The sequence below is a fragment of the Spodoptera frugiperda genome, chromosome 15, assembly GCF_023101765.2.
Source record: "Spodoptera frugiperda isolate SF20-4 chromosome 15, AGI-APGP_CSIRO_Sfru_2.0, whole genome shotgun sequence".
NCBI lineage: Eukaryota > Metazoa > Arthropoda > Insecta > Lepidoptera > Noctuidae > Spodoptera > Spodoptera frugiperda.
Window position 1 is genome coordinate 7,785,929 of NC_064226.1, and position 16,198 is coordinate 7,802,126.

Genomic DNA, 16,198 nt, shown 5'->3' on the forward strand with positions numbered 1-16,198 from the left:
TACTTAAAATCGTTTAAAGGCAACAGGTCCTCCAAATAGAAACGAATTACGTTGTTTTTTTTTGTGCAAGGTGGTCAAACTTGCCTACTGCTCGAGAAATCTGACAGCCGGCACCAGGACCAAAAAAAGTCAATTGATTCTGGCTAGACACATTAAAGGTAAATAAAAAGCCATCTTCAGTCTGTTAAACCTCATATATTAGATAAGAAGATTTATTTACTAATTAAAGGGTTAAGCAGGAAACTTAAGAAGTTACTAGCTCCATTTTTCTATATTTCTTCCGAAGTGTCGATACAGGGTCCTTAAACAGTATCGGATCTAATCTCAATACGGACCGCATCAGCGGCATGTAACCCCAGGCAGTAGCGAACGTATTCAGACAAGACTGCCTTTGCACGAAATGCTCGGGGTCGCTCCACGAAGATCTGAAACAAAAATTCAATAAGTATGAATATCTTCAACCTGCCCTAATTTTAGAAAAATGTCTATGACGTTTTGAAACGAAATATTATTATTATTGCACAAAATAATAGGTAGGTATTTAATTTACTACATTAATTATTAAAATTATGTTAATAAAATTGGGTTTCGGTTAACATGATAATACAAAATAAATAAGTTAAAAGACTACTTATATAATAAGTGAAACATTTACTTATATTTATGGTGTGTAGCTTTATACCGACGCCGTTGTGCTAATTTGAGTGGTGGACGTCGGGTGAGATGCGAGGCAAGACAATTCAGTAATATATCCTCGCAATTGCGCGTCCGCCGCACGGCCTGCCGCAGCGCTGGGGCGGCGGCCGCGTACTGGGCCAGGACCGAGCGGTGCACTAGAGCCGCACCCGGTAATACCATTGAATATGAATCACCCCACTTACTGCTGTAACCCCAAGCTCCCTGCATTGGATAAAAAAACAATATGTATTACATATCATTATTGCTGTATTAGAATTTCATATAAATAAATTAACATCAACCTTTGCTTCGTCCCAAAAATGAGTTCGAGCCGGATAGCCGACTATTCGCTCAGGAAAATGTTTCCAAACACGGAAGGCAAAGTCAAGTTCTTCAGCCAAAAGAGGAGCATCACCGTCAAGAGAAAATACACCAGCTGTGGGGACCGCCCACAGAGGTTGCCACCTAGCCGAAACACCTTCCCTAAAATAATAACAGGTATTAATAAAATAATCTTAAAAAATATATCTTAAATACTCAGAAAATATATTCAAATTACCCAGGATAGTGGGTGGTGGCGTCAACAACGAGCACGGGCAGCGGATCGCGCGTATCGCCTGCTAAGCGTGATAGCGACTTTAGCGAAGGCGCCGCACGTTCGCTATCCCACACCAATACGACCTACCGATTAACAGTCGCATTAATGGAAGTCTAAATCTTAATAGTATTATCTAACTGTTAGTACGAGTTTCCTTTACGTTTAGCGAAACGTGCTCTCGCTTCGATATCGTTAAGCAAACTCGTACAAAGCTTTCAGTGTCTTAAAACATGAAACGTATTGAATTTCTTATACTGCATATTTCCTTTTCTCATAATACCTACCTTTTCACAATATTCACTACTTGCTATATTGGCGAGTAATTTATGTAACGCTGGTGATGTAGCTTGAACATATAATAAAGCTGTATAAGTATTGCCTGGTGTAGGTGGTGGCGCTGCCAGAGGCACCGAAGGGGCAGGGAGTGGAGACAAAGGACTAGACGGACAAGTAGGGGCCTGAAGAATAGGGGCTGAAATAGGAAAATGAACTCGGGAGTCACCATAGGTTGCTAAAGTTCCTAGGGCACCAGGAGATGCATTCCAAATTAAAGCTTCCCGTTGCTTTGACAATCTGTGTTCTAGCACACGCTCTAGTAAAATCTGTGAATAAAAAAATGTAATTCAACAACCAATATCGATTAAAACTTAGTAAAAATAAGATATGAAAAATATTTAGTTAAAAGGACATTGTATGTCAACTTTTATTAATTACCTCTATCGTAGTAAATACAATTTTTTCTATTGACGAAAAATACTGTTCCCATAAAAATTGTGTTTGTTGCCGGAGAGCAAGAATACGCTCAGGAGAAACTGAGCGCACTAACTCAGGTACCTAAAGAAAAATATATTATTTAGTAAATCTTTTCATATTTTTTACATGTCGACCTCTGATATGTTAGTTGTTATTAGCATAAGAAAACGCAATCTTTAAGAAAATATCACAGTTTCGAATGACGAGTTTCGAAACGTTGCTACAAGGTTATTATATGTACATTTAACTATATTGTAGAGTTGATATTGGATTGTAAGCAAACTATGCATTATGATATCAAAGTGACAAATTCAACAGTTGATAGTCAATGTCAACTATTAAATTGAGCATCATCGTCAGCTACCTCCACGACTGGCAGATGAGAGAGATAGCAGTTATTTAATTTCATCTCAATCGGATAAGATATCTGAAATTCAGTTGCAAGATTCCACTACACACACATACATTGTAAGTTAAATAAAAGGTTTGTCAAAGAGTGCTGCTATCCATTTATGTTAAAACTAGGTTAAAACCATACTACCTAATAATACCATAAATATAGTCTGCCCTATTCCTTCCAAATCCCAAACTTGTGACTTGCCTGCAATAGGAGGCGTTCATCAGCCCAAATAACCGCGCGGCGCCAATCAATACGTTCATCGAATGGTAATCGCCAACCATTACTTAATAGGACAGGTATACATCCTGCTGCCAATGCTTCAAGGAAACGATATGAACCCAAACGTCGTCCTCGTGCCACAAGGCAAAATGTCGAGTTGGCTAATAGTTGCTCATAATCAAATCTGAAAATAAGTAAGAAAGAATATTCTTTTTTTGATGATGATAATGGTATATGGTGGACATAAAGAGATCTCAAAGTAGACAATAACACGGTTATGGTAAGATAGTAGGTACTTGAAACAGTAGAAGTTGGTAGGTAATTGAATCTACATGGATAAAAATCAATTGCTGTTCGTTAGTTTCGATAAAACTCGAGAACGACTGGATTTGGCAAATTTTGGTCTAGAATTATTTGTAGAAGTCTATAGAAGGTTTAAAGGTGTGAATCAGCAGTGCGAGCTACAGTAATATGGAATGGTAAATTATAAGCCAACTACTTTAGAAAAGGATTTTTTTATGGAATACGGGGCAAACGAGCTGGCAACTGATGATAAGCGAAAAGCGCCGCATATGGACACCCGCAACACCAGAGGAGTCACAGGTGCGTTACCGGCCTTTCAAAAAGGAGTACGCTCTTAATGTAGGTACTTATTTGGCGAAAACACCGCGCTGCTGTCGCGTTCGCTCCGATTGATTTTAAATTGATATTTTACAATGCAACATGGTGTTGCATGACAATATGTAGTCATCAAATTAATGATCTTTAGTGAGACGTAATTCACAAGAAAAGTTCGCTTGTTCATCTAGCGATAATATTGCCGACAAATGCTACTGAAATTATAAGTAGCCAGACGAGTTATTTAACAAGAGATCTTCTCAAATTGTTTAGCAACATGACGATAGCATATCGCGTGCGAAGTGTTGTTGTTGGTTACGAGGATTCAAGACCCGTCTAGCCGGCGACTCGAACTTGCTTGTCAGTGTGGCAAATATGTATGCTGTTTCACGCAACAAGTGTGCAAGTGAGACACACTCATTAAATAGCAGTATGAAGATATTTTTTCAGCGGGGGAAAGCGAGACCGGGAAATATGATAAATTCATAGTAAAATGGCCGCACAAAAAATACGATTTGCTCTTTCGAAGATTCCTTTATGAAAAAAACTACTGGTTCAATTAACTACAAATAAAGTTAATTAAACTCATTAGTAATCGAACTTTATTTGTATATTTTTTGTTTTGGAGATTTTAAAGTTGTTTTATTATTTATTTGCACCTAAAGTTGCGCTAAAATTACCAAGAAAACGAAGACTGGTGGCTTAAAACTTTTTATTGGTTTATTATTTTACAATTCTAAAACGAAAACCGTACTGACATACTTAGTTAATAACGGGTTAAAACGATATCATGTTTAATTTTGGATGTCCGACGCCAAACTGTGGTGGCGAAAATTATATGCGAAAAAGAACGACTAGTATACTTTCAAGTTGGTAAGTACTGTCCCCACCTGATGAGAACCCAGGGAAATCTAGGGCAACCTTCCAATTATTGCACTTATTACGTTTATACTGACAATTTCATAAAGCTATCCAACCATTTGCGTCTGATGATCATCATTTCATGTTGATGAGCTGATGATGGAAGGTAGAACACCTCAATAGTTAACAGTTCAAAGAAAATCCATTTAAAAAAATATATTTACATATGGATCGAGAATAGTATTCTTTGAGGCTATTAGGTAGTCCTGATTTAATGTAGATAGAATTTAAATAGATGTGGATCTTTCATTTGTGTTATTTTTTCACTAATTACTAGATATCAATCAATAATCTTATATTTGTATTTTTATAGAATTATTTCAGTAGTTATATGTATTAGGCGTGTGGTATTATGCTATCGACCTCACAGGTTGACGCATCCAGAGCAATATACCCGATGCAATCGGACAACAAAAAACCAAAAACGTTGCTCTGTGCAAGTCCTTGGAAATATAAAAAAATATATATTGAATGGTGTAACCCCCTAGTTATCTTCTTAGCTTTTAAGGCCTTGGGGCACTGAGTTCTAAACTATCAATTGCTAAGCAGTGGAATGAATGATGGTTATTTTTTGATTTTAGTTTTAATATGAGGTTTTTAAAGTCAGTTTTTTAAACTCCTTATTAAATGCGCCAACTTTGTTGAAACTTGGAACAAACACAATACAACTTTTTCTAAAGTAACTTGAAAATTTTATGAAGAATACATAGTGTATCAAAAATTACATCTTTTACTAATCTAAAGAAGTTGGCTCATAATTTGTTCTTCCATGTCACTAAAGCACTATTCTGTACAGATGAATGCAAAAATACAGAAGAAAGATAGAGATTAGTAGCAACTAGACTCAAAAGACTGACACAGGGTGTACTTTTTGGTGGATAACAAATATGGCACTGTGATTCAAAAAGTGTGTGACTTAGAATTTTTTAAATATTTTTCTGATAACTGTTGGTACCTTTCTGATCACCTGATGCCATTTGGACGTCCACCTCAGGTTCACCCTGTATTTAAGTATTTAGAAAATTTTATAAATACATACTTATCATATTCTCGGTTGTCTTCATCACATCTTTCATCACGTAAATCTTTCCATGACTTTCCATGACGACATGTTGTAACTAGTATTAAATGATTACCATCATGTAAATGCCATAATGAATTTCTAGTTTCACTACCAATACCGTGGACATATCTCTTGCCTTTGAATGCTAACAAATGACGTCTTGGTGCAGGAAACAGGTTACCAGTAGCAGCAGGAGGAACACCCCCTCGTTCTGGATGTTCCTTGTGAAATAAGGGCAAAGAAATGTCAAATTCATCCCTAAAGAATGATTCTGAGGCACTAGCTCTAGCTAAAATTGCCTCTCCTGGGTTAAAACCTAGAGCACTTTCAGCATAATCAGGCCAGGTTCCAGCATACAAATTGAATATGAGATGATTCCGTCCGTTGTTCCAGTAGGGTAGATGAGTTAGTCGTGATGCTACATCAGGAGCATGTTCTGGTGACAGAGGGTCAGCATCTAACGTGTCTATAGCAGGCACAAATAGACAGGCTTCATTCGGGTCTCTTGTCGCATACCGTGACTCTCTTATCACCGACAATACCTTACGATATGATGCACTCACTGGACCATCACTAGGGTAAACATAAATCTTTGGATCTTTGCCACATTTGGAAAAGTCGAAGCATGTTTCCATTCTACAAGGAATCTTTTCTATAGTTAACTTTCTATAAGGTTGAGTTGGCAGTTCTGATAATTCATCGAAAGACGCGAAACTGGGTAATTCACTTCGTCGACTACTTTGGGTGTGTTCAGATTTCAAATGAAACATAGTAAAATAACAATACACTACAACTCCAAAAGTTAATGAAAGAAGAATGAAACGTTTTTTAGCCTGCATTTTGCCACACACTCATTAAATTTCTAAATATTTAAATTTAAATCCATTACATATTATAGATCTCACAACGATTAACTTTTTAAGAAATATTTCCTCGGGCTTACTGAAACGTTAGTATCCCCGCAGTTTTATATAATATTACATTTACTTAAAATATAAACATTTCGTCTACTAAATAATTAATATTATTGACCGTAAGAAAGGGGAACAACATAATAACAACATTCTTTCAATGACTTATGCATGAAAATATACCTAACTCGAAACTCCGTCTAAGTGTCAACTGAACTGACAAGAGTGACAAGTGACAACACAAAACATTTTTTTTTATATAATATTAAAAGCCCTTAATACAATATCTGATTTGGTCGGGCCCGACCACCTAAATTGTAGCGTATGGTCAGACATAATGATTCTGTGGTAATTAGGCCATTTTTAATAATATACTGTCTACGTAACAAATATATTGCGAATTTGCGATAGCAAAATCTCCGGCAGTTGGTCGTACGGTACGTAACGTAATTTACCTACTACAAAACGGAATAAATAAATAACATCCGAAGTCAATTTAATAACAAACGTAATTATGGTGAAGGTGGTTGCAAAAAATATTGTTGGTACCTAGTAAAAAAACAGAGCGATAGAAAATTACTATTTTTTAATTTGATACTTTCAACAGTTTTTTTCTGACACATCTACGGTTTAGCTCTTTGCTAAGATTGGCATCACTGGAACGAAGAACTAGATAAACGTACTAATGTCAGCGTCGGGGACCTGACCAGCCTGATTCCGGTATTAATAATAATTTGTCAAACCAACCGCTGTGCACACGCTATAATTTAGGTGGTCAGGCCTGACCAAGTCAGGACATGTATTACGGCAGCACAATATTCCGCTGGCAACACTGTCGTCAAGTCGTCATTTTACACTAATTCCACTTTCATATAATGGAATACCATTGACTTGCCGATTGCCAAAAGTTAAGAATTGCTTTGTGATTATATAGGTTCAAGGTGTTGCAGGCAGCAATTGCTTTAGATTGAGGTGAGATTAGATTTGCTTCAAAATTTTAGTCAAATTTGTCATGAAACAACACTTCTATTCACATAATTATATGGCATTGATAGCGGCATGTGCCTGCTATTGGCACTGCTACATGGGGAAACGAAAATGGCGCCGGATTTATAATTCAACATATTTTAGTGGCCTGATAACTTATTAATGGTGTGGTCTTTATAATCCGGATTTATCTACAGTCACCATTCTAATAATTGGTAGAGTTACTGAGTGCCGTCGAACTGTAACTTCAGTGTACTTCAACGTATTACGGGCGTATGGACGCCATTTGTGTAACCATCTACCAGTCAACATAGCATTTTAAGGAACTGTCGGCAACTGTAAACAGGGGCATTGATAGCAAAATTATAATTGGTGTTAGTTGTCTTAGGTTATTAAAGCTATGAATTAGCTGTAATATAATTAATACACGTCTTTTAATTAAAGATATTATTTATTTTCTTATTAATCTAAACTTCTATATTAGGTATATGGTTTCGGGAGGTGATAATACAACTAATATTCATCAAAATGAGCCCTGAAATCCAGAAAGAGGTTACTTTCTCAGATATTCAACAAATTGGTTTTGGTCAAAAAATTTCGATCAGACCCCAAAAAAGTCAATAATTAAATTGTTTTAGTTTTCATCAGTTGCCAATACATTAGTTAACATTTATGAACAGTACAATAGTAGCAGACATATCATTTGCTTTAAAATACCAAGTAATAATAAATATTATCAAATTTTGTAAATAGAAAACTGGATTTATTTAAGAAATATATAATATTATAAGTATTATAAGTACTAAGCATACAAACTATTAAAAAAATCCTTGGTTTATATATAACTACCTAGAAATGTTAAATTATTTCTAAAATTCTTAAAAACAAATTAAAATTAGTGTAAAGAAAAAAGGGCAATTTCTAAAAGTTCTTTAATTGCAAAATCTTGTTAAAAGTCACCTCATAACCATCAGATTTGTTTATTTTTTAATTTTAAAACCCACATAAAATATTATGTTATGAAAAGTACCTAATCAAACGAAATTATTCAGATGTCGTCTCGAGGTAGAGGCTATGGAGGAAGAGGAAGTTACAGTGGTGGAAGAGGCAGTGGATATAGGGGGTCGTATCGAGGAAGTAGCAATAGAGGATCATATGAGAGCCGTGGGGGACGTGGTGGAGGCTACTCTTCATATAACAATGAGTCCCGATACACTAGCAGTAGTGCAAGTAGATACAATTCTAGCCGTGACAGAATGGAAGACTCTTATAAGAAACCATATAGATCAGTAAGTATGAAAATAGAATGTTAACATTATTAATTTAGTTAATAAAAAACCTCATTATTCTAATTATTACAAGTTCCCCATTTGTAATAAAAGCATGTCTGTTGATGAGTTTGAATCATTATGCAGTTAAACATCCAGAAGATTATCAAAAGAACTCAGAAAAACGTCTCAAAAGAAAGTCTAATTGGGTCTAAGTATAATGGGATATAAACTTATTTACTCTTCATTTAAAACAGTTACTGGCTCACTTGTATAAATACAACAGCTCACTTGTATAAATAGCTCTTCTACTTTTAGGAAAGTTCTGCAAGTTATTCCAACCGCGATTATGGTGGTCGTTCCGGCTCCCCTGACAGAAAGAGGATGAGGATGGAGGTCAGTAAATCATGATAGCAAGTTAATTTACTTTTTATTATAATGTTTATTTTCCATTCTACACATAAAATTCGACAAATGCAACTAAAATCTGCAGATTTAAAGTAATGGCCATCATAAAGCTGTGCACGCTAAGCTGTAAACTTACTAAAATACATATATCACAGAATTTTGAAAAAAATATAGTTCAATTATGTGATATGTACATATTCCTTAAGGAAAATCAAATTTTGAGGAAAATCAAAGATATTATTCAGTGATGCATTTTCGAATGGAAAAATTTGGCACATTTATTGAACTGTATGTAAAACTATCTATGGGTAACTTGAATGTAAAGGAACTGTGAAAAAAATATTTCCTTCTTGGATTTGATGAGGCTGATATTTGTTATACAAATGATTAACAAATAATATAGAAATGAATACAGGTGTGAAATTATTACTTCAAGAATTTGACATGGAAACAGATAATTTTGAACTATTCAAAGCAGCAACAAGTATGAATATGATTATACTATATCATGAGGACTAATGAATAGTTAGAGTTATTAACCTTCCAGACTTCATCTAATTTAGATATGGACCACCCTATTCTTCTTTTACAATGTCAGTGTGAATATGTGTGATGTGACATCTATTTTCTACTCATGTAAGTACCTGAGTGTCATTCAATGCCAGGAGACTGCATTTATAAAGACAGCGTCTTATTTGTCTACCATGGTAAATTGTAAAAGTGAAATGGTGGATCTAGAGAAAAAAGATTCCATTGCATTGGACTTTGGCTATAAATATGGTTAAAAGGAGTTTGTTGGTGCCTAAAAATTTGTGTGTTAACACTTCGATGAGGGCTGCAAAAGAAGAATAATACCATTTCCATCCTCATTAAACAATTTATTCTATTTCATATGTAAAGCGTGTCGAAAGAACCAAAGAGAGTTGTGTACAGGGCTCTTCGAGCGATAGACGTAGCCATGATGGAGGTGGCCATTACGGTGGATCTTATGGCGCTCGACAAGAAAGTTACAGCAGCGAAAGGAGATCGTTTGGTGGCGAAGATCGCAGACGCTCGCCAAACCGAGAAAGCTACCGCAAGCCGAGCGGAATGGGCCCGCCGCGAGAGGCACGGCCCACGACGCGGCCACGCGCCGTGCGCCGGTCCTTCCGCGGACGCACTATGCGCTCACGGGCGACCTTCAGAGGCGCACCGCGTTCTCGCGGTACTTTTACCTCTAGGCGATACACCGAAAGAACGCTCGGTTACACCCGTGCGTTCCGATCTGTCAAGGGCCGAAGGTAATTCGATATATTGAGTACCAATTGCTTACATTTAGTTAATCATATTTTGAAAAAATAAAAAAATAGAACAACGGGAATTAGAGTGAGGCTGAATGAAACGCCACAATTGATATCAGAATGTAGACTCACTGACTGTGACCCTGTATACCCGGCCATAACAAGAGATGCTCTAAGAAAAGAAATAAGAGCCCCTGAGATGGTACAGCATAATTATTTCATTATAGAAAGTAGAATATGTTATTAGGAATTGAATATTACTTGATTTATTGCATATATTGTAATATGCATATACTAATACATATCATGATTAATCTTCAAGCAGTTCCGTCAAGTCCAAAGAGGATGCCTCTTCAACTGAGGAAGATTGGGATGCAGAGGAGAAAGAGGAAGTTGCTGAAGAAAAAAAGGAGACCAAAACTAAATCCCCAAAGGTAATAAAATTGCTTACATATTTAGTAATAATCAATACTATTCATACTACTATTAAAAAAATTAATATTATAAATTGCAATGTAGTTGTCTGTCTGTCTCTGAAGAAATTTAGCACAGAGATAACTTAGGACCAGAGAAAAGACGTACGCGTAGACGTTTTAACTCGGAAATCTACGGAAACGGAAATCATGCAATTAAATTTATTTAAATTCCTGGAGTCTAAAAACAAATTCTATGTGTAACAGGCTGAACCCGAAGTGTCTGATGGAGAGCAAGTAGAGGGTGGCGAAGACACGGACAAAGAACCAGATGCTGCGTCGGACACAGCTCCCCCGCGTCCGCGTCCTTACGTACATTTATCGTGCGTACATTGTAAAGAGAAATGTGCAACTTTTGCGGTAAGTTTCACTTTTGGTAAATTATTGAGATGGTACTGTTTAGAGGGCCTATTAATGTTTCTCTTAATTGTTTTTTTATTGATGAAAACTCTGATATCTTTGAAAGGGCTGATATTTCTAAAGACAAGTAAATATTTTGTTCGTGTTTTTTTTTTTTTATGGAACAAGCCGGTTAACTAGGAGACGAGTCACCTGATGGTAAGCAATCGCGTTGCCAACCTTTTAGGGGTTTGGAAATTAAAGGTTGTTGGGGAGTCGGGGATTGGGAAGGGGGAATTGGGCCTCCGGTAATAACTTCAATCACACACGTCTAGTTGTTTCGCGTCGGTTTTCTGTGAAGCCGCGGTATCATTCCGGTCAAGCCGGCCCCTTCGTGCTGAAGCATGGCTCTCCTGACGAAAATTTTGTTGTTCCGAATGTAAGCGAAGAACCATAATACTTTTACTGACATGCGTATTAACCGCCGATAAAAACAAAATAAAAAAAATACAATTACGTATGAAGAGTATACTATATAAATATCTCAATCTAATATGGCGTTAAACTTGAAATAAGAAATTGATTATTTCATAATCTATTAACATTACATATTCCAAAAATACAAAATTCTTGTTTTGAGTGCCAAACTGTAATATTTACATTTTTGTGATTTTTCGGACCCGGATATAGGGAGACTTTCGATATTTTTTTTGGCAAAACTAAAAGTACAATTTTATGCTATAGATAAGAATTATCAGCCGTTAATTGAAAAATCAGCCCTTAAAAATAGTTTATTTTGGCGTACCAGCAAAGCAATCCCTGCAGAAAAAAATTAACTACTTCATACCTATTCACCAGGCATACGCGAAGCACCTGGTGTCGAGCAAGCACCGCGCGGCCATGAGCGGTGTGGCGCGGCGGCACAAGGCGCAGTTGCTGCGCATGCGCGTGGCCCAGCGCGGCGCGCAGCGAGAGCTGGAGGCTGCGGCGGGCGCGCAGCTGGCGGCGCGGACGACGTTCTGCCCGGTGTGCCGCCTCAACCACCGCACCACGCGCCACGCGCACAACCTCACCGACACGCACCGCGCCATGAAGCGCTTCCTGATGCCGTTTTGCCAGATTTGTCGCCTCACCTTCCGTTCGCCTATGATTTACGAACACCATATTTGTTCTCTTGAACACCTTAAGGTTAGCTATAATAATAATGTTTAGTTGCAAAATGATTTATTTCTATGTTATTTTTCAAATACAGCTATTAATATAAAAATATCTCTATTGTAGAGGAAAGCAAGCCAATCTGCGAGAAGGGTGAGCCCCAAGGCTGAAGCTAGCGGTGACGAGGGCATGGATGTCGATTTAGACAACTTTATGACTCTTGACTCAGTGGGTGATGTAGATGGTAAGTGCTGTAGATATTCACGAATGCGATTATTGTCTTAGCCTATGGTCGCACGTTTACAAACATTTGCTCTCAGAAGGTTTTGCGATTACCTTTATCACAGACACAAGATTTATAGCCGAATATAATAAAATATAATGTCCTTTATTTACACATTTCTTACAGAAGTTGAAGATGATGACTCAGGGGGCGAAAAGAAAGATGAAAGTTCTCCTAAAAAACCCAAAGTTGAAATTAACATTGGCAGTGAGCATATTAAAAAAATGGAGGTATGAAATATTATGTATAGTGTACACTCAAATTCTAACTAGGTACCTTATTTTCTTACCTTGAATTAAAAAATTACACACTTGAATTAAAATCTGGAACTTATTACATAATGACTTTACTTTCGCGATGCTTAAGTCACTTTAACTTTTTAGGTTTGGTGGTGTGAATTATGCCGTGTTTACTTGCCCCACGTCGAAGCTGGCGGCACTGAAGAAGCAGAAGCTCTACGTCGTCATTGCCGTTTACGTATACATCTGGGGCGCTACGTCCAACACCGTGACACTCGCACTCTTCGCAAACACGCTGAAAGAATTCATCGCCAGTTACATCAACAAAAAGGTAAAACAATGTTGCGGTAATATATGTTACCGTTGATGCCATCTATGATTCGGCTTATTCTCATGTGTGCATAATCAAAATAGCAGTCAATCAGTGAAATGCTTAACAATATTTTATTTTTAGAAGAAGAAAAGGAAACCTCCCCTGCTGAGACTGGAGATAAAACTGCACCGGTAAAGGTGGAAGAGACCGAAGATCCTAAAAAGAAACTTGATAATGGTGCCGATAATTCGGCCGCATCTGGTTAGTACAAATATCTCTAAAGTGGCGGAAAAGCGAAATAACCACCTCGTTACCAAATTGCCATTGTTTGAAAATTTGCTTTTAAACAATTGTCGTTAAATAATTGCTGTCAACACTGTCTTGAAAACGAAAGGTCGTTCTTAGGCTAATCAGCACGTATCGAAGGCACAACTTTGATTACTATCGTGAGAGTCAAGTATATATAGAAAGACTTCAAATATATTTGTTTAACATTTGACTCTTAACATTTTTACAGGGAGTGAGGATAAATTATGGGCAGATGTTGATAAAGACATTGGAGAACTACTTCGAGAAGTTGATCCTCAAGGTAACGAAGGCAGTGACGACGACGAGGATCTCGGGAGGTATGTAAAACAAGTCACTTGTACTTTTATGATAATATTATTATATATTATATTGCTAATCGACAGTAATTATAAAGATGATGACTATTTAAATACCTGTCAAAAATAAAAATTAACAACATTAATAAATTTTCTATGAAATAACAGCAAAATAATAATGTCAAATAAATATATTAACATATTTATTTAAAAAGTATAGTAATCCATGAAAATGATCATGTATTATTTTTTATTAATATTTTAGGGTATTGAAAAGTCTGAATCATTTATTCTCGGAAACTACTCAAAATTTATTATTATTTTCTTTACTATAAATCTACTAATATAACATACCAAACAACAATACATTGTCTTCTTATACCTGAAACCAAATCTAATCTTGCTTCCAACAACTCAAATGACACTCGTCTTAATGCCAACTGCTCAACAGTTATTAAAGTAGGTTTTTTTTTATTTTCAGGTATGATAAATTCAGGAAGAGTGATAAGAAAACTAAACCAGGAGAAAATGGAGAAAATCCTGTTGATGCTGCGGATGCTGTTAGCGAGAAAAGCAATACGGAAATTAATGCGTCTGCCTAAAAGTTATTATTTTATAAGGATTAATACTTACTTAAGGGTTGGTTCATATCTGACGGAATATGCGACGCGTATAGTTAGTCACGTAACGCCAGAACAGTTAAATGTATAGAAAAACAGTTGACTGTTCACACTCAACCGATGATACGTTAGTGCGATTGATGATCATCAATCGCACTAACGTCTAGCCGCGTATCATGCTAGACGTATTTTACGTCAGATATGAACCAACCCTAAATCTCAACTCTTGTAACAGTAGTGTCTTGACTAATTAATTAAATATCTGGCATGACCATGTTTTATTTATTTATTTCCTGTTTGAGAGGCCCATGATTTTAATTTATGAATATGTAGTTTAAATGCGTTCCAATGAACCTACGATTGGTAATGGTATGTAAGTTTTGAGACAAGTTTTAGGGTGTCAATATACAAGTATATACAAACTTACAGCTGGGTATCTCGCATTCCGAGATTCTTACCTAATTTAATTGACAATCTTGTAATTTAATTTGACTGGACTAATGGTAAACACTGTTACCATGTCAATGCGGCTTCAGCTTGTAGACCGCGTCGACCACGCCTCTGAAAAAGACACTTTATTTTAAACTAGCTACTCCGATGTTTTATAGCCTCGATAAATGTACAATACGCATAGCTAGGTGTTTACTATGCCAGTAAGAAAATAAAAAAATATTCAGTACCTACATAAACAGTAAGCATTGGTTGATGATCGACTAACGGTTACATAAGATAACCGCCGCCGTGCAGGCTCTAAAGTACAGTATGAGGAAAAAGCTATTAGGGAAAAACATTATACACTTTTTTAACCGGCCCATTCGCCGTGCCGAAGCATGGCTTGTTTTGTTTTGTTTGACATATGTACTTGTTTACCTGTATAAATTCCGGAAGATAAAATAGTGACGGTAAATGATTACTTATTCGATGATGAGGGTAGATATTCATATGAATATCTATCTATAGGTACCGACCGAAACGTCTGCACAGAGCAGGAGTTGGAAGGTGGTTATGAGTCACTAACGATCTGGCACTCCTTTCTACTTCCCTCAGGACGAGAAGAGTTATTTGAAGATATTCCACAAATAAAAATAAACGGGGTAAATATATATAGAAGAGGGGTGAATTAAATGTTGGGAAAATGTTCTAACTTCTATTCACGCTTGATCGAAGTATTCACGCCATTCCTTTAGACACAGGAATGGCGTGAATAGAAGTTAGAACATTTCACATGTCACCCCATTTTACCGTACCTGTATAGTTTCCTATAAGTCAAAAACAATATCTACTTTTTACTAAACGTTAAAATCGATATTTTCTATGAAATAGTGCGTTATGACGTCATCCGATTTTTGAGTTGAATAGCAGACTTCCACATAATTATCTAGTTCCCCTATACTCACCTTTTTTTTACCCCAAGTTGGGAAATCCTCACGGAGCCCTCTCGCCTGGGGAGGACGAAAGGGACTGTCAGTCCCCTATACTCACCTAGATTAATATCTAGAAAATACGAAAATTAAGTATAGATTATCAAATGTATGCAAGAAAGTATGATTTTTTTAATACCTTCACTGGGGAAGCTACCCAATTGCCTCAGATGGTTAATTCCAACAATATCGATCACCAGTAGTTTCTGACATTAGCGCGTTCAAACAAACAAACTCTTCAGCTTTATATTAGTATAGACTATTTTGCGTTTCCTAGTACCTTTAAAAAACAATGATTGTATGAAAATTATGAATCTTCAATCTTGTGTAGCTTCTACATCTTGGATCCTACAACTGCAGTGCTATATTATTTATTGCTTCAAATAGCTAATTACGATATGTGCAATATTTTTCGTTGGCCGGCTACTTTCAGAAAAGGCCAAAAATGTCCATGCCGTTCCTAATGATCTAACCCTGTATATCTGACGCTGGCTGTTCCTAGTTGTACCGACAATACTGGAAAAAAATCCTAGTGTGAAGCAACGTGAAAAAAAGGTAGGTAGGTATAGCGGCCACAAAAATAGGTAGACCAGGTACCTACTATCTACTTCTATTTCTTTCAACTGTTTGTTTTCCCCTATACTTA

At 36.5% G+C, this 16,198-nt stretch overlaps 2 protein-coding genes across 5 annotated transcripts; one reads left to right on the plus strand and one right to left on the minus strand.

The window, feature by feature from the left end:
* Positions 1-175: 175 nt before the first annotated feature.
* Positions 176-6,377, minus strand: LOC118275126 (exostosin-1). The gene is made up of 8 exons (XM_035592993.2): positions 5,227-6,377; positions 2,631-2,832; positions 1,991-2,110; positions 1,561-1,878; positions 1,238-1,359; positions 981-1,161; positions 656-900; positions 176-425 (listed from the first exon to the last, which is right to left on the minus strand). The coding sequence occupies exons 1-8, from the start codon at positions 6,087-6,089 to the stop codon at positions 245-247; spliced, it is 2,232 nt and encodes a 743-aa protein (XP_035448886.1). The 5' UTR covers positions 6,090-6,377; the 3' UTR covers positions 176-244.
* Positions 6,378-6,968: 591 nt separating this feature from the next.
* Positions 6,969-14,403, plus strand: LOC118273405 (zinc finger protein on ecdysone puffs). 4 transcript variants are annotated; one of them, XM_035590362.2, is made up of 13 exons: positions 6,969-7,133; positions 8,201-8,437; positions 8,735-8,812; positions 9,725-10,104; positions 10,427-10,538; positions 10,785-10,937; positions 11,775-12,104; positions 12,198-12,315; positions 12,481-12,584; positions 12,738-12,924; positions 13,048-13,167; positions 13,424-13,532; positions 13,993-14,403. In XM_035590362.2, the coding sequence occupies exons 2-13, from the start codon at positions 8,201-8,203 to the stop codon at positions 14,111-14,113; spliced, it is 2,049 nt and encodes a 682-aa protein (XP_035446255.1). In that variant the 5' UTR covers positions 6,969-7,133; the 3' UTR covers positions 14,114-14,403. The 4 variants fall into 4 exon arrangements, with proteins under 4 accessions (XP_035446255.1, XP_035446271.1, XP_035446278.1 ...); XM_035590378.2 differs by having other exon boundaries at positions 9,758-10,104; XM_035590385.2 differs by having other exon boundaries at positions 9,758-10,104; positions 10,430-10,538.
* The last annotated feature ends 1,795 nt before the right edge of the window (positions 14,404-16,198 follow it).